We start from the raw sequence: 23,722 nt of genomic DNA, 5'->3' as shown, positions 1-23,722 counted from the left end.
CATAATACCTCAATATGGGTATCAAAATTCTTATAATTTTATGCTCATTCCATTTATGACTATAAGGTCCTCATTATAACCCTCTAATTTAAAATTCATATAATTAGGGTTATTATAGCGAGAGGACGAGCTTCTCCGGCAGTATCCCGACTTCCGAGACAGGTATGTTTCTGATTTTGAGGACAAAATCCTTAAAAATGTGGGGTGAATGTAAGAACCTGCATCGTTAATTAAGGAAAATAATTAATTAAATGTGTGAAATTAGGAAATAATTCCATAATTGACCTTAATAATTATAAGATGGCTTAAATAAATATAGAAAGTGATTAAGAATGCTGAAAGTCGCTTTTCGGACGAAAAAATGCAGATACCGGTTCTGCTACTCGGTATATTTGCGTACCGATGAAGTATCCCGGAAAATTATAAAAAGTGTGTATATGTCACTAGAATAATATATAAGACTTGTAAAACAAGTTTCAAGACAAAATAATGAGAACTGGTGCCAGAACTGATACTGGCTATGGAAAAGCGCGTACCGGAAAGGTGCTGCGAAAAATAAAATAAAAATATGATAAATCTTAGAAAAATGAGTAGGTTTAGAATCCTAAGTTTGGGATTAAAATGCTAAGCGTAGCAATTAATGCTAATATTGTGTGTTTAATGACTTAAACCTCTATAAATACATAACTTGGCCCAAAACACTAGGCACCTTGCATTCCTACGTGACTTGTTGGGGTGGCTGATCAGTTTGCTACTGTTCCATTGCTCTCTTCCATTTTTCTTGACCAAAAACTCAACCAACTAATCATTCTCTTAGTTGCTTCTTCACTTAAACACCTTGGGTGAGTGGGAACTATCATGGGGAGTGTGTGGTGAGCTCCATTCTGAGTTGGGGTTGCTGTTTTGGGAGGTTCTTTGGGCTGAGTTCCTTGCTTGGGTTTTAGGAGCCATTTTCCTTGGTTGTGGAAGCTTCAAGGAGCAACCTTTGTGAAGAGAGAACCATTATGGTGTGCCATTTCCGTGCACCTTCTAAGTCAGAACCTTTGAGACAGTTTGGATAGCTCCAAGAGCCATTGTTGCTCTGTTTTGAGCTTGGGTAAGTGTTACCAATCTTTGATCTTGAGTTTTAATGATTAAAAGAGATGTCTTAGCATATTTAATGAATTAAAAAAGTAACCACCCAGTATATGAACCTAAAGAAGTGTAAAAATGCATGCTTGGACGTTGGAATAAGTTAAAAACCCAATCTTTAGAAGGATATCTCGCGAAATTTAGAACTGCATTCTGTCGCGAAATATCCGGATATGCATTTCCGGATATTGATGGGGATCAGAATATTCGTATATTGGCAGATATATATCCGGATATTGATATCCGGATATGCCCCCGACAAATATCCAGATATTCTGGGTTTTCGAAGAACAGTAGCTGCACTGTTCATACAGAATGATGTTTGGGGTTTATGGACCCTAGACTGGTTAAGTTGAGCTTCTGTATTGATTAGTTAAGTCAGAATCTAAGTGATTAAGGGCTTGTGGCTTTGTGAGAAGCCTTAAGACATGAAATGTAAAGGAAAGACATTGTCCTTGCGTCTTATACTTGTTAAGTATGATTTTGATATGATTGTTGGTCCAAAACAGATTGTGATTCTGCTGTGTTTGGGCTTTGAGATTGGTTGGACTCTTGGCTTAGATTGTTAGCTTGCAAGGTAAGCTTTTGTGTCCTCGGTTTAGTCATTGTTGGTTTCACCATGTCCCATGGGGGTATGGTTATATGCATGATGTTGTTTTCATGATATATTGATTTGTTGAAATGTTGTTGCGCTGTCATATGCGAGTGCCTTTATGATATGCATGTGGTGTTTCACCTATATGGTAAGCCTGAGTATGTGGTACATATAAGAGGGTGAGGTTGTGGGTGAGGTGCAAGCGATGTTCCTTGTACTAACTGTAGGTAATAGACGTATTCCTGCATTTCTCTGGCCAGTAGAATAGTTATAACATAGATGACATGAATATCTGTTGCACTGCATTGAGTTTTGGAACTTATACTGTTAAATGCTTTTGAACTGATATTGCACGTGTAAGTGAGCTTGGGGTGGAAGATCCTTGAGGACCCCTTGTCTTACTGAGATTTCTTGTTTAGAGATCTCACCCCACGTTTGGGGACGCTTATTTCAGGTTCAGGTAACTTGGGGGCTGATGCCTCTGGCGGAGGGAGGTCGGAGCTCAGTTGATGATTATTGTTGTTTATATGCTGTCATGTTTGGATGCTGGATATATCTGCTGACACACACACACACAAAGGGTAAATTATATCTCCTTAAGAAAATTTGGGTTAAACTATATCACACACGCGTATCTCACACACATATCCGCACATGCGCATGCGCGCACACACACATAAACACATATGGGGTAAAAGGACTTTTTACTGAGATTTTTGTGATCGGTTCGGTGTAAGTGAAAATTTATTTAATTTGTATATTTTTTCCGTTAATGTGATAAGTGATATAAAGCCAAAGCTCTTAGATACAAAATAGCAGCTTTAGTATCAATACTAATTTGTAGCGCAATTGGTGTTTGTATCCCACTCCTTGCTAATATTATACCTGTTCTAAGCCCTGGGAAGGGTATTTTCTTTATAATTAAGGCTTTTGTTGCAGGTGTTATGTTGGCCACTGGTTTTATTCATGTGTTGCCTGATGCATTTAATGATATTACATCACCTTGTTTAAATGCGCAACCATGGGGAGATTTTCCATTAACTAGATTTATGGTTATCTGCAATGCTATGGGTGCCCTTATGGTTGATACTTATGCCACAACTTATTTTCAGAAATACCATTTTAAGGGTACCCAAGTTGAGACTGGGGATTTGGAGAAGGAACCAGCGCATGTGCATGTTCACACACAAACAACACATGTTCATGCACATGGAAATGTTCCTTTTGAGTCCTCAGAGCTTCTTCGTCATCTGGTGATATCATAGGTAGTATATTTAATTTTTTGACTTTTAAATATAGTATTTAAGATGGATTTTCTTCTTATCTTAAATTGATAATTTTTGAATTTTTAAACTCGAAAGCTCTTTACCACTTGAACCGTGAGTTGTTTTGTTGATGATAATTTTTTTAATTTTGAATTGTAATTTGTAACAACCCGTTACGTACCGGTATTGTTAACATTAATTATGATATTAAGCGCAGTTACAATCACATCAATTCATTTATAAAAATACGAATAAACTTTTTCCGATTATTACGCGAGCATTTAAAACAATAAAACGCGTAATAATTAAAAGCTGTGACAATAACTGTTAACTCTTGCGGAATATTTATTTTATCTATTTTTACATCACCATATACTTATTATAAGTTACTAAGGGGTTCCCATAAACCCACTTAGCCAATTTCCAATCTTTACGTTTTTACCTATTCGAACATGGTTCTCTCCTAAATTTTCTGCGAACATACCGTTCGCAACCAAACCTTCTTCTCAGGTTATATCTTTGTCTTACTTAATTCTCTTTTCAACAAGCTATCACACGCTCGATTCGGAGCTCATTTGCTCCGGCTATCGCCGTTTGAAGTTGGATAAGCAAAATAGCCAACCAACCCCAAAACTGCTCTAAACCTCTCTCACTCCACGAATTTTTGCACTCAATACACTCATTCAATTACTCTCAAATTTTTACACCATAAACTAGACATCTCAATCTTCGATTTGATATATCATACGCTTAATTTGACTAAGAAACTAAGCGGGAATTAATTTCCCAAAACGGGACCAGAACTGCCACAGATGCAGTGGGCACATGAGCAGTCTGCGTTCCTCCAATTTTTCCAGGTCGAAGACCAACCCAGATTTTTCCAAAATTTTGACACAAGGTAGAGGACATCTCAACCTTCAAAATGGAGTATGGCACGTCCCTATTGGACCTCAATGGAAGGAGATATGTTTTCCCGAAGTTCGCCTAAAATCTGCCAATTCTACAGAAAATTCGCCAGAGTTTCCTTTGTTTTTCCAATAATCCCAAATTTGTACAAGATCATTTAAGCCTCAAAGGTACCTAATAATCACATGATAATACAGTAATAATCCAATGGGTGGCTCACACAAGAACCAACAACGCCTTGGGGCACTTACAACCCAATCCAGTTTATAGTTATTAGACATATAGCTCATATTAGTCATTCTTAAGTAGTTGCAATCACTAACACCTTTTTTATGCATATTTTCATCATACATATAATCATAACCTAAAATAGGCCTAAGGCCCTTCCATCATAAATAGACATGCATCAAGATACGATTACAATATTGCTTTACAACTTACCACTCCAAATGAAACTTAATTACAATCTTCCAATATTACAACATAAATACAAATGGTAAAATAAACTACATGGCTTGACCACTGGACTTAGGCAAAATGACATGAACAAGATGCTAGTAAAGCTCCTACTAAATACAAATGAAATGTTCATGCCCTAAGTCTAGCCTAGGCCACATGGCCAACAAAATGCAAAAGGGTAAAACTCCACTGAATCACTCTGCGGGCCTCTTGCCCGCTGCTCCCGCTCCACTGCTACCTCCTGAAATAAATGCCCTGAGACGGGGTGAGATATACGAATATATCTCAGTAACCCAGAGGTTCTGGAGAAAGCTCCGCCCAATGGTTCACTTCGATGCATATGAATAGAATACAACAACCAATTTTTAAAACGGGATATAGCAAGGGTTTTAGAGAAATGGGGAATATAGAGATACAAACAAACGACGATACGGGATGGTAACCCCAATTCCACGTACGCCCTGGGCATATATAAGCCTATGGTTATCATCCAAGGTGCGTTCAAAAAAACCACAACCATGATGCCCCCAACCATCCAAAACGCCAAAGACATTCCTAGTGTGCTCCTACCCGGATCACACACCATGACCCACGGTCAACTGGAACTCCCTCTCGGAGACCTATCCAGTGGAAGTCCGAAACTGCCCGAAGGCTAAGAAAAACTGTCTACTGGCCAGAGACTCGGTACATAAGTACCCATTGTAATAATGCATGCATGCTCATGTGTTCTACACTACTCATACACACTTCCTACCGTTGCCATCAACTGGCAAGGTGGAACAGAAAAAGGGAACAAGCCCCAGTACCAAGAGGTTACCTTAAATATTGTTTTCACAAGCTCCGCAGCAGCTTATCCCTCAACTTGGTACACAGCAGAATGCATACACAGAGGACATTCCCAATCACTCATAATTCAAACAATACATGCTAATTTACAATTATACATGCATTGAACCAATTACTTACCTCAATCCACTTGGTCCAGGACCAAGGGCAACTCCCAGATTCAAGGTTCGGGATTCAAGTCAACGTACGGCAACCTATACAATCACGTACATCCATCAGTACGCGTCAAATAGCATCAAAACGCAAAATCACGAAATCACCTCACCCACACTTGGTAGGTTCGGCCATCCTAGGCTTATTTTCAAATTTATTTTTCTAAATTTTCTTTCTCATTTTATTACGCCTTAATAGGTTGCCAAGAGGCCAGTTCAAGTGTCGTTTCGCCATTTTCGTGTCGAATTATATCAGAACGCGAAAACCGCAAAATTCTTCCCCACTCCCTTGGTGGTTCGGCCTTGGTAGTGTTAAATTAGGATTTATTTTTCTAAATTTTCTTTCTCATTTTATAACGCTTCCTTAGGTTGCTTAGAGGCTAGTTCAAACGTCGTTTTTCCGTTTTACGACCTTTACGCATCGTTTTGCGAAATATTTCACTCTAGGTTCTTTATGCCACCTAAGCCACTTATTATTTTTGCATTGATTCTTCCACTTGCCAATCACCACACAACCCATCTAATTACCTTTTTAACACATAATTCATCACTCAAACAATTTCCAACAACATCAATTCCCTAATTTTCCTTTAAAGGCCAAGTTGCAACCTATGGCAATTCTAGGATTTCCATTCACTTTTTATCACCCCACACCTCACACAACCACATTATATCATCATATAATCATACCACAATTCATCAAACAATGCCTCAACACAAAATTCCAAAGTCCCAAAATCATGACCTCAAATCCACTAACTTAAAAATCATCACATTTCACTTAAAATTTTCATTGCATTTCTAGCATTAATACATCATTCTAAGGCATTATCATCTAATAGACATTTTCCATTTGAGCTCTCTAACACAACATAGCATAAAATCCCTCTTTAGGGTTCATAAACACAAATCACAAATCAACCATTGAAATGTTGAAATAACTCACCCAAATGCAAGGTATACTCCACCATTGGAGCATTTGAAAGCTCCATGAACACAAAAATCCAATGTGAGTCGCGGCCTTTGAGGGGGAAGATCTCAAAATCCTCTCACTTTCACGGCTCAACAAGGCCACCAATGGCTTTAGAAGACAATTTCCAACAAATTTCAAGTTAAACTTTGTTGGATTTGGTTAGGATTTGAGTGATTAAAGGGGAGAAGAAAAATTTGCACGGAGAAGGGAGGGGAAGGGCTGATGGATCGGGTTTGGGAGAGAGAGGGGAGTGGGAAGATGATGAATAGTGATAGGATGAGGTGGACTTAAGTGATTTTAAGTGGGGTGGGTCACACGCCACCTCACGTGATTCGAAACGCGTCCGTAAATTCAAAGCCTATTTAGAAACTCTAATTTTTAACATTAACTATTCCATTTTAATTAGGCTTGATCAGATGAATTCAGAGTCCTCCATTCGTTCGAAGAAAACACTGTTTTAAGCTATTGCGCGCGCTGTTGGCACGCCTCCCCAAAATGACTTACTTTCATCAAATTTTATCAACAATCATATTTCCTAACTCAACAGACCATTTGTAACTCATATTTGAAACCTAGAGCTCAAAAATCAACTGGCACGTTTTACGGTACAATCGTAACACGGTATTTTTACCCGCGAAAAACACTATTCACTGATTTTTCTGAAACTTGCCTATCCACTCAATTTTTCATTATGAACCCATTTTCAGGGTTATTTTTACCATCTGAGACCTTCTACTCAATTTTTATGTTCCTAGGGTTGCGTGTTGGCTAATTACCGTTTTGCCCTTTCTTTGTATTTTGGCCTAATCTTTAGGATTTTCACTAAATCTCCACTTAATTACACACTTAATGGTTTAAACACTTAATTTAAAATTGTGAGGTATTATATTATTGATTGTGATTGAGGGTTTTGATTGCATTGTAGGTGTTGGAGCTGGGAATTGTGGTTCATTCCTTCATAATAGGAATTTCTTTGGGAGCCTCAGAGAATCCAAAGACAATAAAGCCCTTGGTGGCTACTTTGACTTTTCACCAGTTCTTTGAGGGGATGCGACTTGGAAGTTGCATAACTCAGGTAATATCTAGTATATATCATTAAGATATATAAGTGGTTGTTCACTTGCATCTAATATCTCCTGATGAAGATTTTGGGTTAATTTATATCATTGCCTAAGCACTGACACACACACACATATGCACACAAAGGGTAAATTATATCTCCTTACGAAAATCTTGGGTTAAACTATATCACATACGCGTATACGCACGCTCACACACACATGCGCACGCGCACAAGCACATACACACACACGAAGTAAAATGACTTTGTAATGTTATTTTTTTGATTGGTTTGGTGTAAGTGAAAAATTATTTTATTGTATTTTTTTCCGTTAAATAGGATAAATTAAAAAAATTATAGGATATTTATGAAATTTTGTTTCTATTTTATAAATTAAAATTTCTAGAGAGGGTTTCCAATTGAATTTAAGGATTCCTAATTCGATTGGGGTTAATCATGAATTGATAACTATATCTTTTTATCCAATGACAAAATAAATTAAGAAATCCTGATTCCTTAGGTTGATTACTTTTAAATTCTGATTTTTAAATCCAATTTCAAATTTGTTTTTATTTAAATTTCAAATTAACAAAAGGCCCTTTTATATTTCAAAAAAATATTTCTGCAGTTACTGCAGATAAGTTATCTGCATTTGCTCCAAAAACGACATCGTTTTGGTGTTGAAATATTAAAAGAATATAATTATAAAAACCATTATAACCCTGGAATAAATTAAAATTACAAAAACACTTTGATTTTCGTCTCAAAACGACGTCATTTCGGGCTCAATGTAGATAATTTATCTGCATTCTGCACAGAAAATGAACCCTTAATATTTTATTTTACATAACGCTTTTTTATTTCTAACAGGTTCCTTAAAACAGATGTTAAACTTTCGTTCATTGTTGGTCACACCACACATTTAGGGATTTGGCTCTATCTATGTATCTATACAATTACTTTAGCAATAATAGATATGATATTTTATATTTCTGTTACAACTATAGTGAATAGAGAAGATAAAACCTACATTGGTTTGCGACTTTTGGGAAGTTAAATTATTGCAGGCAAAATTCAAGACGCTATCAGTTACAATCATGGGATTGTTCTTTGCTTTAACTACTCCACTAGGGATTGCAATAGGTATAGGGATCACAAATGTTTATCATGAAAATAGTCCAACTGCACTTATTGTGCAAGGGACCTACAACGCAACATCATCTGGGATCTTAATATACATGACACTTGTAGATCTTCTTGCAGCTGATTTTATGAGTCCAAGGATGCAAAAAAGTGGTAGGCTTTAGGGACATGCAAAATATCCAAAATAACCAAACCACATTAAGAACCACACCAAACTGAACCAAAAAAACCGGGTTTTTAAAACCAATTCGTAAACTTGAACCATTTGTTTTAAAGCAATTCATTTTAGAATCGTTTCAAAACTGGTTTGTAATCAAGTCGAACCGAATCAAACCATTTACACATAACACACAAATTACCGTTCAGATTGGAATCATCGATCCTCATCGCAGCCTAATTTTCTTCCGCTTATAAACCCTAAGTTCATCGTCTCAATCATCTAACTATAATCCTAAGTTCACCGTCTCAATATCGTGCTCGTTCTCATCTAATTGGTCACGGTGGCTGGTGGCTTAGCTTTCTAGGAGTGAGTAATTGAGTATCTGGTTCATTTTGAATCCTAGTAATTTAGGGATTCTAGTTATTATTGTTCCTCCACCTCTGTTTTCAGGTTTTGATTTTTATTTTTGGTTTTGGTTGTGTTTCAATAATGGGTTTTTCCATTTATCATCAACTATGAACTCATGCAAGTAGTTTTGATCTGTAGGAACTATTGGATTTATGCGAAAGCGGTTTAGGACCTAGTACATTGGTATGCTTACCGAATCATCCTCGTTTCACGATTACCTCTTGGTGCGCAGATCTCGCGTAGAATCTTCCCTTGTATGATTCCTCTTCACGAACTGCTCACCTCAGTGCCACAGCACGAACAACCTCCTTGAAGCTGGACTGTGGCAGATCTTCCAGACTATGTCTCAAGGGGAAACGGGAAGTGTGTGGGCACTCTCTCACTTTCAGGGAGATGACCTTACCTCACCATCTGCAACCACCAAGTGAAGACTTGATAGGCTGATGACTATAAGAGTGGAATATATATGGTTTCCAAGAAACCCTAGCCCTAAGCAGAATGAGCTTTAGGTTTCTTGGGCTCTTCTTACACTCTAGACCCTATTGGGCTTTAGTGAAAGAGCAAAACCCAACAATCTCCCACTTGCTCTTGAGTACAAACTTGATCCCAAAGCCCAAGTCCATGTATCCCACTAGTCGTCATCAACTGAAATTGTCCCATCCCTTTTCTTGAGCTAGCCTGGGGATCTACCATTTGTTATTAATCAAGGCTCTTGATAATCAATGAATTATTATCTAATTCGGTGCTACAACACTAAAAGCCCGAACTTGAACTCCAAGATTAATAACACTTATAACACGAATATGCATTGCCCCTTCGTAGAATGTCTATAATTGATTGACAAGTTTTCTGTAACTCAATCAATTATTTATTCCCTTGACTATGATAGTTTCTCTAATGGATTACATGCACTGGCCAGTGTCTTTTATATCCAAGTACCGAAACATATCAAGGGGACATATCCTACAAATTCCATGTTGTTTATCTCATAAATACCGATAATCAAATAATTTCACTCCCAAAATACCGAGTTATTGGCCGTCAATAGATCGAACCTCACCCGTTGGTAAATCAAAGAATGAAAGCTATTTGATTACCTATTTATAATAAATTCAGGATTAAGAGAAATTACATAACTATAGTTAACTAGAGATTTGATACCTTATGACAGAAAAACAACCTTAATCAAATCTCACCTTGATCCTTTCAATGTGAATATTAATTCACATCAATATTTTACAATGATTCGGACAAAACCATTTCATAAAATATTGCAGCCTAAATAAAGTGCCCAACTTTATTAACAGCTGTGACTCTATTCATCAATTGTGAGAACCTATGATCATGTCCTCCATCAACGTAACCATATGATCATATACCCCACAATTTGATCCGGACCTTAATGTTTGTAAATAGTGCGCAAAATAAATAAAACCTTATTTATGAAATTCAGAAAATGATTTCATTGTTTCATTGTCTTACTCCAAGAGCACAATGAAATCAATAACTCCCACTCGCTGAATGCAAGTCTGGAATCCTCCTAAGACCCAAAGAAGTAACATGCCTCTTGAAAACAAGTTTAGGCAAACTCTTAGTAACTGGGTCTACAAGATCCACCTCTATTCCTATTCTAGTTGAGTATAGTTCGAGGTTGATTTTCTTGAGTCAATATCCGCTTGAAATAACTGAATTTGTGAAAACTCAGCTTTTCAAGACTCCCACTAGAATATACCAGCATATAATATCTCTTTCTCCAAAGATACTTGAGTACATGCTTAACAATAATCTAGTATTCCTCTAGATTCAGAATGGTATCATCTCACTACTCCCACTGAGTGACAGATGTTTGGTTTAACGCCCAACATGGTATGCACGAGACTACCTTTTGCCAAAGCATAAGGTATCCAACTCATGCATTCTTCCTTCTCAGGAGTCTTTTGTTACTCCTTAGGGAGATGAATTCCACATCTGAGAATTATAATTCTTCTCTTAGAATTCTAATGTTGAATTTTGCAAGAGTTTTGTCAATGTAAGTAGTCTGAGGTGATGCCAACAACTTATTCTTCCGGTCTCATAAGAGTTTTATACCAAGAATATAATTGGCTTTCCCAGTACTTCCATACCAAAACACTAACTTAGCCACCTCTTTATACTTGATATTACCTCCATGTTATTTTCAATAAGGAGCATATTATCTACATAAAGTACCATGAAAAACTACTGTCTTCCATTGGATTCTTTACATACAAACCCACATCATTCATCAAGGTTCTCTCAAAATCAAAATTTTGATAACCTGATCAAAGACTGATGTTCCAAGACCTGGATGCTTGCTTAAATCCATGAAGTATACTTTCACAACTTGCATACCATGTGTTTATGCCTACTTGCTATAAACCCTTTTGGTTGTTGTATGTAGATATCCTGACATCCAACTCCCAAAATTAAATATCATAATTGAGACATATAGCAGCAACTAAGAGAATCTGGATAGACTCAAGCATGGCGTTTGGCAAGATTTGCCTCCAAGCTAGCTTTGAAGGCTTTCACCTTCCTGTCCATCCTCTCTTTGCCTTTTACGTCCACATGCACCTAGTGGATTTTACCCCTCTTGGTGCCTTTACTAGGGACTGAACAGAGTTGAAATACAAGTATTCCATCTCATTATTCATAGCTTGAGCAACACTTGATCAACAACATATTCTAGTGTATTATCGTAACTAGTAGGATCAATGTCACTCAACAAGAGACGACTTGAGAGTTAACAAGGTTCTCTCCCACTAAGAATGTACTGCACTAGACCTTGTGTATTTATAGGTAAAACAAAGAGTGGGTCAAATGGTGGATCTTCAATTTCTTGAGGATCCAATTATTCTTGATATTGTTCCTCCACATGTGATACTAATATTTCTACTAGTTTCATTTATATATTATCATGTTGAATTTCCAATTACGGTTCTCTTGTTTGTTCACCTAGAGATATATTTATCCCCTCTTGAACAATCAAGGGAACAGTGGATGAAGCTTCTAAAGATTCTGGAAATTCTTGTTCTGAGATAAATCTCATCAAGAATAAACTTACTTAAGAGCTTATAATTTCTCATCTAGTCCTCCTTTAAGAAAATCATGTGAGTGCTCACTTAGATTATCTTGTCCTTAAGACTAAATAAGAAATCATCCCTTGTTCTCTTAGGGTAGCCAAAAGATATGCACTCTTCCATACAAGATTCCATCTTCTTTGACTGTTGTTGTAGGACATGTGCCGTAGCACCCTAAATCCGAATATGGTTTGATCTGGGCATGCACCCTTTCCATAATTCCTTAGGTGTCTTTACAACAAACTTTGACGGAACCAAGTTAAGAAAGTACATTTCCTTCTCTTAGGCATCTCCCTTGAACAACATTGGCAAAGATGAATAACTGAACATGATCTTCACCAAGTCTAGAAATGTTTGATTTTTGCATACTGCAACTTCATTCAACTAACGCGTTCCTAGAGTTGACAGTTACGAAAACTATCCCCTCTTAAATCAGGTAAGACCTGAACTTACCAGACAGGTAGCCAACACTTTAGTCAGACCAAAGTATTTTGATTTGAACACCTAGATGCTTTTCTGCCTCAGACTTAAATCTCTGGGAATTTTCCAAAAGCTTTAGACTTATGGCGCACTAGGTTCATCTGTCCAAATCCAAAGTAAACATTCATATAATGAAGTACTCATCACCTCTTCTGGTTTGAACGCTAATTGGTCCACATACATTAGTATGTACCAGTTCCAATTGAATAGTTGTGCAAATCTTTTTGGCCTTGTAGGATTGCATGGCCATTTTACCTTCCAAATAGGATCAACATGTAGCTTTTAGTTAAAAGATTCTTGAACTTTCAGTCCTTCTTTTAACTAAACCATGTTTCCTATTTTAGGTAATCTGACTCAATCATAAAAGCCAAAAATATGTTTCATTTGAAACTTTAATTTCTTTGGTGAAAGTTCTTGTTCATCATCCTTTCCATTCAACACAATAAATTTAAGGGTATAAGACAAAGGTAATAAAGACTATTTGAACAATGTAGTAGAACAAACAAGACGAAGATGAACTCTGAAATGTAACTGAAGAATCAATTGCATTGTCAAACCATGTTTTAACCAAAACAACTAACAATAATTGAATTTCTCTTGAAATCTGGAACAAATAAACAGTCACCCAAAACCATAGTCTTATAAATAACTTGTCCTACTACAAATGCAGACACAAGTTCCCATTTTCAAGCTTAAAATATCTATGTCCATTGCTGATAGGTATGCCATGTTTGAACTACTGCAAAGAGTAATAAACATAATCAGTGATTCCTGAATCAATAATTCATTAACTGATCAGGCCTTGATATGCCCATGTCTAGTTCTTTTCATCACCTCTGAACAATTTTTCTTTCAGTGTCCCTTCAGTCTTCTCTTGAAGCACCTGCCTTGCGGCTTCTTCATAGCAACTGGTTTGACAACTGATCACCAAGTTATTTTGTTCTTGTTACCACCCTTGGGTTTTCCCTTGGATTTAACAAGACTTTTAGCAAAACCTGCGTTGACTGCATTCTGTTTAGCAGAGCTGCTAGACACAACAAACATGTCATTAAGAGTCCGGAGCATCTCTACTCCACTCTTAACCATGTGCATTTGCTTATGCAAGTGTTTGGAAAGACTAACAAAGACATAATAGCGAACTACCATATTTGTCCTTTTACAATCTGAGTAATGCGTCCTTAGACGCATCCTCTGTAGGTTGCTATAGCCCTTGTACTGTCAGGACAAATTTTAGCTTTCATGTTTTAGAACAATATTAAAAATTATTTTTCACTTAGTTGGTACCATCCAGAGGTTTTTGACTCAAAATCATTTCTAAGATATTTTCTGAAAAACATATAAAGCACACAATTACAAACAAATAATGTAATAAACAAACGAAGTACAAGTAGATTCTCATAACTACTCTTGTTTACTGTTAACAATCCTTTAGTTTATCTTTACAAGGCTTACGTTGGGCAAGTCACTTGTAAAAACTAAAATTGTTATTTGAGCCTTCGGTGCCATTACCAGAGCCTCGTTGGGAGGGTTAATAACTTTACCAAAGTTAAATGTAGTTAACCATTGTTTAATTTCAAAATTATCTTTAATATCTAAGCATTGTCGACGATGGGTCGTACAATACTTTACTAAATTTTTGAAATTATTAATGTCCAATCAAATAAAATCCAGTCATGCTTTTCCGTTGGGGCTTCACATGACCATTTTATTAATGGACCCACAAATAGAGCCCGCAAGTTTTAAAATTAATTAATTAATTTTAAACCTTCACACATTCAATATTTTTATTTTGAGAATTTTATAAGTTTAGTTGAATTTATTGTTTAATTTCAAAACTATCTTTAATAACTTAGTATTGACGACGTTGGGCCGTACAATACTTTATTAAAATTTTAAAATTATTAAGGCCCAATAAAATCCAATCATGCTTATCCGTTGGGGCCTCACATGAATATTTTATTGATAGACCCACAATGCACCTGGAGGTTAAATTAATTTCTTAATTTAAATCTCCTCCCTTAATTATTTAGGTCCAATCTAGTAAAATCCAATCATGTTTTTTCGATGAGATTTCACATGATTATTTTATTAATGGTCCTATAATGCGCTTAAAGGTTAAATTAATTTCTTAATTTAAATCTCCTTCCATTCAACATAAGCAATTTTTTCAATTTTCAAGAATTATTTAATTGAAAGTATCCTTTGATTGATTTCAGAAACTATGTAAGCAAGAGCACCGATGAACGTGCATCACTTAGCTTATCTGAATTTTAAAATCCTTAAGGTCCTAAAATCCAATCATGATAGGCAGCATGTGCTTCACACAATCACGATACATGATTGTGGTATGCAGCGTGTGTTTAACACATGACCATTTTAGTAGACTCACAAAATACTCGCAAAATAAATTATTCTCTTAGGAAATTTTCTTAATTATTTTTCTAGATTTTAAATCATCCAAATAGCTGATTTAATTATTAATCTAGATTGCAACAATCATAATAATTATCATTTATGAGGATAATTTGAAATCAAAATAATTTCCATAACGATTATTTGTCTTGATGTTAATTATCCAAAATTAATTAATTCAATTATTAATCTAGATTTTTAACAAAAATCATAATAATCATTAATTAATTTTTTTAGGATAATTTAAAATCAAAATAATCTCATAGTAACTATCATACTAGTCGCTGAAGACATAATAGCTACTTCATGTAATCATACAAGTTATGCAACAATATGACACCACCTATTCTATATGGCATGTTATCGCAATAAAGCATGTTATCAATCATATAAATCATACAATTAAGGCAATTAATCATAATAAAGACCTTAATCCATGGTTTCCTAAAAAAATAAAATTACAGAGTAATTAAATAGGAAACTTTGTGCGGCTGATTGCTCCTTTTCCTTAGAGTCCATAGGTTCTGTTTCAAGCCTCTTTATGGTAGCCATGGGCCCAAAGGCTTAAAATACCAACTTTTGGCGAGAAACCCTAAGTCAACATACAGGAACCCTAGCCGTCACGTCCATTGCGCTGTCACCCGAACTCATCTCAGCACGAAACTCCAGGGGAATGACTCCCTTGAAGACACGAGTGCACCGCCGCCAGAACCACCCAAAAAGGTGGTCAGACGCTCCCTCACTCTCTCATTCTTTGCCGGAGAGTGGCGGCCACTCTCAACCATTTGTGGCGGCGCGTGGAGACGCGTTGAGACTCCAGTGGCGGCGATTCACCCACCGTTGCGTTCTTCTTTCCGTCCTCTTTCCAACCATATATAGATCTCCCTATTATGAGATCGGGAAGTCCTCAAAAAGTCTCTGACAGTGCTGACTGCGCATCTTCCTCGCGGTTTCTCGAACTTTAACTTTTACAAAATTTGAAAAAATACACAGAAATTCCAAAAAGTAAATAAAAACATCAAGGAGGAAACCTTAGCCTCCTTGTTATAACCCAAGAAAATACAAGAAAATTTCTACCATGGATTAAAGCCAAAACCATATAAAGAATAGATTTTTAATGAAAAGAATACTCATGCAAATATTTGAATAACAAATATAGAATCCTAGGTGCCATATTTTACGAAGACAAACTAATTACACGAATAGTGAAACTAAATTCACATACCAATGTACAGCCAAGGCTCTGATACCAATTGTAGGAACTATTGGATTTATGCAGAAGTGGTTTAGGACCTAGTACATTGGTATGCTTACCGAATCATCCTCGTTTCACGATTACCTCTTGGTGCGCAGATCTCGCGTAGAATCTTCCCTTGTATGATTCCTCTTCACGAACTGCTCACCTCAGTGTCGCAGAACGAACAACCTCCTTGAAGCTGGATTGTGGCAGATCTTCCAGACTATGTCTCAAGGGAAAACGGGAAGTGTGTGGGCACTCTCTCACTTTCAGGGAGATGACCTTACCTCACCCTCTGCAACCACCAAGCGAAGACTTGATAGGCTGATGACTATAAGAGTGGAATATATATGGGTTCCAAGAAACCCGAGCCCTAAGCAGAATGAGCTTTAGGTTTTTTGGGCTCTTCTTACACTCTAGACCCTATTGGGCTTTAGTGAAAGAGCAAAACCCAACATGATCATCTAGTCTTTACATAATTTCCACGATTCTGTATTAACTTCTTCCTGTTGGAAATAAAACTGCCTAAAGAATCTGCAAGTATAAATTGCTTTTCCTTTCAGCTCGGCTTAAACATCTTTGTTGAACAGCAATAAAAATCATTGTATTGCTCAAAACTTCAATGTAATAAAATTAAAATGTGATTATTGTGTTTAGTATGAACATTAGGGCGGTGTTAGGAATGCTGAAGTATTGGTTGATTTATATTGGGAATGCTGAAGTATTGGTTGTTCCTTTTCATTGGATGCAAATGAATCAATTAGGGTGAAACATAAGTCACAAAATAAAAGTGGGATTTTTTTCTTTCTTTCTATGAAGTCTTAAACTTGATTTTTTTAGAAAGTTTTGTAACCAAAAGAAACTTTACCGAACCACATTTGTTCGTATGAACAAGTGGATCAAGGATAAAGCTTGCTTTTGATGATGCATAGCTATAAATTCCATTCGATTGCTTAGTTTCAACGACAATTGCTTGGACACAGGGCTCGTTTTGATGCCCGATGGTGTGTTTGCTTTGAATACAATTGTCAGCTTGTTGTTCCTACTTACGGCGATGGAAAGACTGAGGGATGGGGGGAATGTGGCCATGAGTTGTACAAAGGGCAACCAAAGAAGGGCGAGGCTTATAATAGTATTCTAAGGGACGGTTTTGCGGCTGGCGATTAATGTTGGATAGGGGCCGAATAAGTCGCCCAGGTCCAAGTTCGGAGCGCCGCGAAACACGGCGGCGAGAAGCGGCCTCCAGATCACTAAAATGACCTGAAGGCCTAGAATGACTCCTTCGGGGCAAGCGGGGCCCAGTCCTCTCAACTGATCCTCCTGACCGTCGTCTCCTAGATCCTACAGACAGACGCCTACCAGATCTAGAGTGTCTCTCTCCAATCGCCTCACCGCGTCCACCATGAGGACGAGAACTAGACGCCTCACCGGAATACGGAAGGACTGGTCTCAAAGCCCTTTCTGGTAGGAGATTTTGAATGTCCTCCTCGCTAAAACCCAGAAGTTCGGGTATTTTTCTATGGGGTAATTTCTCAAACCCAGGAATTAGAGAGCGATTTGGGGCACGACTCGCAAGATACTCCCGCATGGCTAGCCCCACGACACTGTCATCCACAACATCAAAGGCTTCGTCAAACTTTTCCTCCTTAATTTCTACTTCCAACTCAGGCAGTATTAGACCAGGAATGGGTTCTATGAACTTGACCATCGCAAGAAAAAGGAAGAAGGGAAGCAGAACCAAAGAAATGACAAAGGAGGAAGCCAGAAACACTATACCTGGGTAATGCAGAGAAGAAGGAAAAAAAGACTGGCACTAGCACACTCACAAGGAAGGGAAACAGGCTGAAGCAGTGAAGAGTCTGGGTCGCGTGAAGGAGGTCCCCAAGGAGGTGTTTCCCCCCTCTTTAAATAGGAAGAAAAGGAACAGGATGACGTACATGTATAAGGACCACATCACTCAACCGTTAGATGGCACAACCGTCATACAACAAGCGGTTGTGATGAAGGGTCAAATGGTAATTGTAAGGGGACAAGTCACCCCTCACATCGCATTAATGCGCCGTGCCTCGTGACGTTTGAGTACCTACAAATAGTAGCAATGATGGAAATACCCATCATTACTACTCCTCGAAAATCGGAAAGCCATTATGCCTGTCAGAATGGCAGCCTTTTCCAAAGAGACCCTAGCCGACCACTTGGATCGCCCAGAAGGGAACGCTAGACTTTGAGAGTACTCACTTGGATGTGCAAGAGAAACCCTGCCCAGGCAACCGCTCGGGTCGCCAAGAAGGCCACGCCAAGCTCCAAGAACTCACTACGGTCGTCAAGAGGAACCCTCCCTGCGCCCAGTAAATTTCATATCGCCAAACAAGGCGTCGTCAGGGCCTATCTACCTTGGCACCAACCTACGCTCGCTACTAAGCTGGGGGGGCTCCTGTTCCGGATGGCCCAATAACTGTGTAGCCCAAAAGTCAGGGTCCAACCTTAACCCAACATCCACGTCAGCCCTACCAGCGGGGATGATACCCCAACTCCCAACAGGGCGACTCTCCCAAGAGGAAGCACCAAAATGTCCTACCTTGGGACCATAACCCCCAAAGGCGATCGTCTAAGATGCCATAAGGGGAAACTGTCCCCTTTGCCCCACGCTGACACCACCAGGTACAGAGGGCGCAGCGCTGCTACAACAACAGCACCTGCCACGCCCAACACTGCCACCGATAGTGAATCCCAAGGAGGGTTGACTCCCTTCTCACCAACCCACACCAGGTGCACACCACCCTCCCTTATAAATAGCCCCATTTACTTTGAGTCATATTATCGCTTACTTATCCATTGTTGATTGCTTGCTTATACTGGGCAAAGTACCTCTTAGTTTGGTCTGAACCTGTGCTAAGGGTATTATCCATATAGTGACTCATCCCTGAAGGGAACATAGTGGGCTTATAGATCCCTACGGTACATATAGTAACCTCTTGAGTATAGCATTTTTTAACTATATAGTTTGTAGAGCTAGCTTTCCTCATTCATTTATCTGTTTCATTTGTCTAGCCAAAGTTCAAGAACTCTTTGTCTATGAGATCAATGAACGTGACCGAGGCAGTCCTGCATACCTTAGGCTAAGTCAAAAATCTGTCAACTCTCTTGGAGATTTAGTGCCATTCAGCAACAAGCTCTACTATGGAAACTTAGAAAAGAGGTTAGGGATAACTTCAGGCTTATGTGTTCTCATCCAGCATGTACCAGAGAAAAAGGGTGACAGATATGAGGCCATTTACAGCTTCTACTTTAGAGACTATGGTCACATATCAGTTCAAGGACCTTATCTGACATACCAAGACACATATCTGGCTGTAACTGGAGGCTCTGGGATCTTTGAAGGTGTGTATGGACAAGTGAAACGTCAGCAACTCGTATTCCCATTCAAGTTGTTCTACACTTTCTACTTGAAGGGTATTCCTGATTTGCCACCTGAGCTACTAGGGAAGCCTGTTGAACCATCACCTAAAGTTGAGCCTTCTCCAGCTGCTAAGGCTACTGAGCCTAATGCCTCTTTACCAAACTTCACAAACTGATGCTGCAACTTAGCTTCCTTTCAGAAAGTTTTTTAGTTTTTGAACTCAAAATAAACTCTGGTTGTTGCCTATTTGCTATTATTCAATCTTCTTTTGCTTGTGCTGGACTAGAAGTGGTAGATGTATTAGGTAAAACATAATTGGAATTACATTTGTGCTTCTGGAGAATCAATTTTACATCACTTTTCTTGAGCTGATTCTAGATCTATATGGGGGAACACATCTGAGCAGATCATTGATTTTTCAAACCTGAATATGATTAAATTAATCAAATGCATCATTTGTCTTCATATGGCCCTCATGGGATGAAGTTATTTATGCATATTTTTGGAATAAAAAAGAAATTGAACTCTTTCGTTGCTAGTAACTGTAAAATTTTCTTAAAACCGGTGGTGATTGTCATTACTATGCTAAAAACCCAATAGGTCAATATGTTTGTCTGTGTTCCAATAGGTCAATATGTTTGTCACTAACTAGTGTAGCATTATTTGCAGGGGATCTTGGTCAGAGTTTTGATTCAAATAAGACACTTTCTCACTATGAATTGAACCCAATAAAAGGACAAACTCTGCAGCTTGTTGGACACCTCTCTTATGCTGACAACTACCCAAATCATGATAACATTAGGTGGGATACTTGGGCAAGGTTCACAGAAAGGAGTGTTGCTTATCAGCCATGGATATGGACTGCAGGGAACCATGTAATTGATTTTGCTCCAGAAATTGTAAGCTTCTAATAAGAACCATGGATATACTGTGCAAAAGTATTGTTTCGTTCTTGTTAAGATAGTAGGTTTGTGAATCCTGTATTGCCAGTGATGTTTCTTGTCCTCATTGTTATTGGGATTCTAGGTTATTATTATATAAGGTATGTATAACCCATTTGGATTATATTATCAATGTTTACTAAAATATTTAGATTGATGACATCTTTTAGCATGTAAACTTGCAGATCCAATGGTACCAGGAACTCCTTCAACAATTATGGGATGGGCTATCAAAATTTTAGCAATGCAAGGATTAGAAGTGGTCAAGAAAGCTCAATCCTGCTGGGTGGAACATCTGGGTCGTTTAATAACGACGGTGGCCAACAAATATTCAGCTGCACATACATTCAAAGTGAAGCTACGAATTCCAAGAAGAAAATACAATAATGGGAGAGAAAGGGAGAGTAAAAGAGAGAAACTTGTGTGTTACGATCATTAGACTAATCTAATTAGTTATATTTCTACCTAGTAGTAGTGGTGTCTGGATTATGTGAATTGTTTGTTTTAAACCCATTAGCTAGAAGTTGTGAGCTTTTGTCATGGTTATTGATATTGCTATTGTTGTTCCTATTTTCTATAAAGTTGAAAAAAAATATTCTTCCTTAAAATCGGTTCGGAACCGGTTCAGAAGTGGTTCAAAATCGGTTTGAAAGTGGTTCGGAACCGGTTCAGAAGTGGTTCGGAACCGCTTCGAAAATGGTTCTAGTTCGAAACTGGTTTGAAACCAGTTCATAAGCGGTTTGGGAACCGATTCCGAACCGGTTTTAAATCGAACTGAACCAGTTTCATTTTAAAAAAAAAAAAAATGGGTTCGGTTCTGCGCATCTTTAGTAGGCTTCAATTAGGAGCCAATCTATCTCTTCTCATTGGAGCTGCTTGTATGTCTCTTCTGGCCAAATGGGCTTAAGGCCAAGTTGTTCATATGTGTTACAAATTTTTTTTTGCCAAATTTTTTCTGTTTTCAATTTGGTGTTGTTGCCTATTAAGTAATGTATAGCCCAACCAGGTTTTTTTTGCTGGCCGTGTTCCAAAATGAGAGATAAATTTCATTTTAAGTAAATGTTATAAATAATTGTATTTGTTTATTTATTTTAGTGTAAAGTCTTCTTTGAGCTTAGTTCATTAGGTTATTTAGTCTCTTTAAATAAGAGAACCTTTGTACGTATCAGAGCTCTCGATTCCGAGGACTCTGCTTCTGCAACTGCCGTCATTAGAACGAAAACCTTTTTTTTTGCCACTCGGCGCCACCGAAAATTTTTTCCAGGGACCTTTTGGACCGAGAGTACCACGATTGGAATTATTTTTTTCTGATCTATCCTTCTACGACCAGCTCTCAATCAACCCACAACCCAAATCATATCAAAACATCAAAATTGCATCTGTTTTTCTCCAGTGAGCACTGTTTCGGTGACCATTTGAACTCCAACCAACTATAGAAAAGATCGCGACCTGCAGGCAACCGTGCCAGAAAAAATCTCAAAACGTTAAAAGTTGCTAGTGATGCTTTGCACAAAATCAGAGTGTAAAATATGTAAAGGGTTCAGAAAGTATGAAAAAATTTAAAGAATGCATTGAATAAGTTGGTAGCGTTAACACTTCAATTGGTTTGCATTTAAATGTCCCTACCAGTGAAATTCCACTTATTTGATGATTGATAGTGCTCTCAGTCATTAACGTATGTTTGCAACTCTCCACTTGAGTGATAAAATGTTTAAAGATTGTCCTTCAACTGATAATTGGAAAAGAGGAGAGAAACTTTGTCGGCTCTTGCAGCCATTTTGTGAAATAACCAATTTGATTTCTGGCACTTCTTATCCTACTTTGAACTTGTATTTTCTGCATGTTTGGAAAATTCAACGTGTTCTAATTCATATGATAAATGATGAAGATGAAGATGAAGTTGTAAAGAGTGTGGCTGAAAGGATGGTGGTGAAGTTTGATAAATATTGGGATGAGTATAGTGTTGTGTTTGCATTAGGAGCAGTTCTTGACCCTCGAATGAAGTTTTCTACATTATCTTATTGTTATTCAAAGATTGATGCTTGTACATCTAATCAAAAAAATAGAAAATATAAGGAGAAAGTTGTACGAGCTCTTTGAGAAGTATGTCAGCCCTAATTCTTTCAATGTCAATGTTCAAGGTGATGTTAGCTCTCAATCTTCAAGCTAGTCAAAGGATAAGAAGGGGTGGTCTGATGAAATCTTTAATGTAAGTTTATGTATATTTTAACATGATAATTTAATTACTTTATATCATGTTTTTTTTAAACTTAATTATATTTTAATTTTCATGTGTTTTCACTGGTCAAATATATTAGGAATTGAAAATGCACAATCATCACCTTACAATTGATGTTGGAAGGTCTGGACTTGATGTTTATTTGGATGAGCCTGCATTGGCTTTTACATATTGAGAAAATTTTAATACATTATAATGGTGGAAGGATAATAGTAATAACTTCCCGGATCTCTCAATAATGGTGCGTGACTTGTTAAACATTCTCATAACCACTGTAGCGTCTAAGCCTTCATTTAGCATTGGGGCACAACTTAATGAAATATAGAAGTAAACTAATGTCAAAGAATGTCACAACTTTAATTTGTACCCACAATTGGTTGGCTTGTTTTGTTAGCGATGGTAATTTATTTAATTTAAAGAAAATTATAATTTCATTTTAATTCATGATTGTTTGTCAATTTGATGATTTTTTTTTTTTGAATTGGTTTTTGAAGATGAAAGTGACGATAACAATGGCGATGACATCAAGATTTCAAGAGTGGGAGCTTCTTGTTCTAAAGGAGCAACTAATGTTGTTGAATATTGATGCGAAGAGGATTGTAATTTGTGATTGGGTGATTTTGGTTTTTCCTTGCATGTGTTTGGTGGGATGTTTTGAATTGTTTATAATTTGTAAACCTTTTGTAAACCTCATTTAGATTTGATGTGTTACTGTTGAAATTTTGTAACTTGAATATGATGGTTCTGATGTGGATAGTAGCACATATGATGCTTTGGTGAATGCATCTGTTGGTTTAGTAGTCGATTTGAGCCTAAT

At 37.5% G+C, this 23,722-nt stretch overlaps 1 protein-coding gene and 1 pseudogene across 1 annotated transcript; both read left to right on the top strand.

The window, feature by feature from the left end:
- The first annotated feature begins 2,518 nt into the window (after positions 1-2,518).
- On the top strand, positions 2,519-21,573 carry LOC133312932 (zinc transporter 8-like; annotated as a pseudogene).
- Positions 18,895-19,936, top strand: LOC133312934 (allene oxide cyclase, chloroplastic-like). The gene is made up of 2 exons (XM_061514212.1): positions 18,895-19,048; positions 19,377-19,936. The coding sequence occupies exons 1-2, from the start codon at positions 18,895-18,897 to the stop codon at positions 19,898-19,900; spliced, it is 678 nt and encodes a 225-aa protein (XP_061370196.1). The 3' UTR covers positions 19,901-19,936.
- Positions 21,574-23,722: the final 2,149 nt, after the last annotated feature.

This window comes from Gastrolobium bilobum, unplaced genomic scaffold (genome assembly GCF_033153095.1).
Source record: "Gastrolobium bilobum isolate Gb01-03AN ecotype WA unplaced genomic scaffold, APGP_CSIRO_Gbil_v1 utg60605, whole genome shotgun sequence".
Taxonomy (NCBI): domain Eukaryota; kingdom Viridiplantae; phylum Streptophyta; class Magnoliopsida; order Fabales; family Fabaceae; genus Gastrolobium; species Gastrolobium bilobum.
The sequence above is the reverse complement of the archived record's forward strand: the minus strand, read 5'-3'. Positions and strand labels throughout refer to the sequence as shown.

Excerpts from the sequence above, each read along its gene's own strand:
- LOC133312934 (XM_061514212.1), top strand. The coding sequence starts at position 18,895 with ATGTCCTACCTTGGGACCATAACCCCCAAAGGCGATCGTCTAAGATGC. Across the intron at positions 19,049-19,376 it reads GCCCAACACTGCCACCGATA|CCAAAGTTCAAGAACTCTTT; the intron begins GTGAATCCCAAG and ends TCATTTGTCTAG.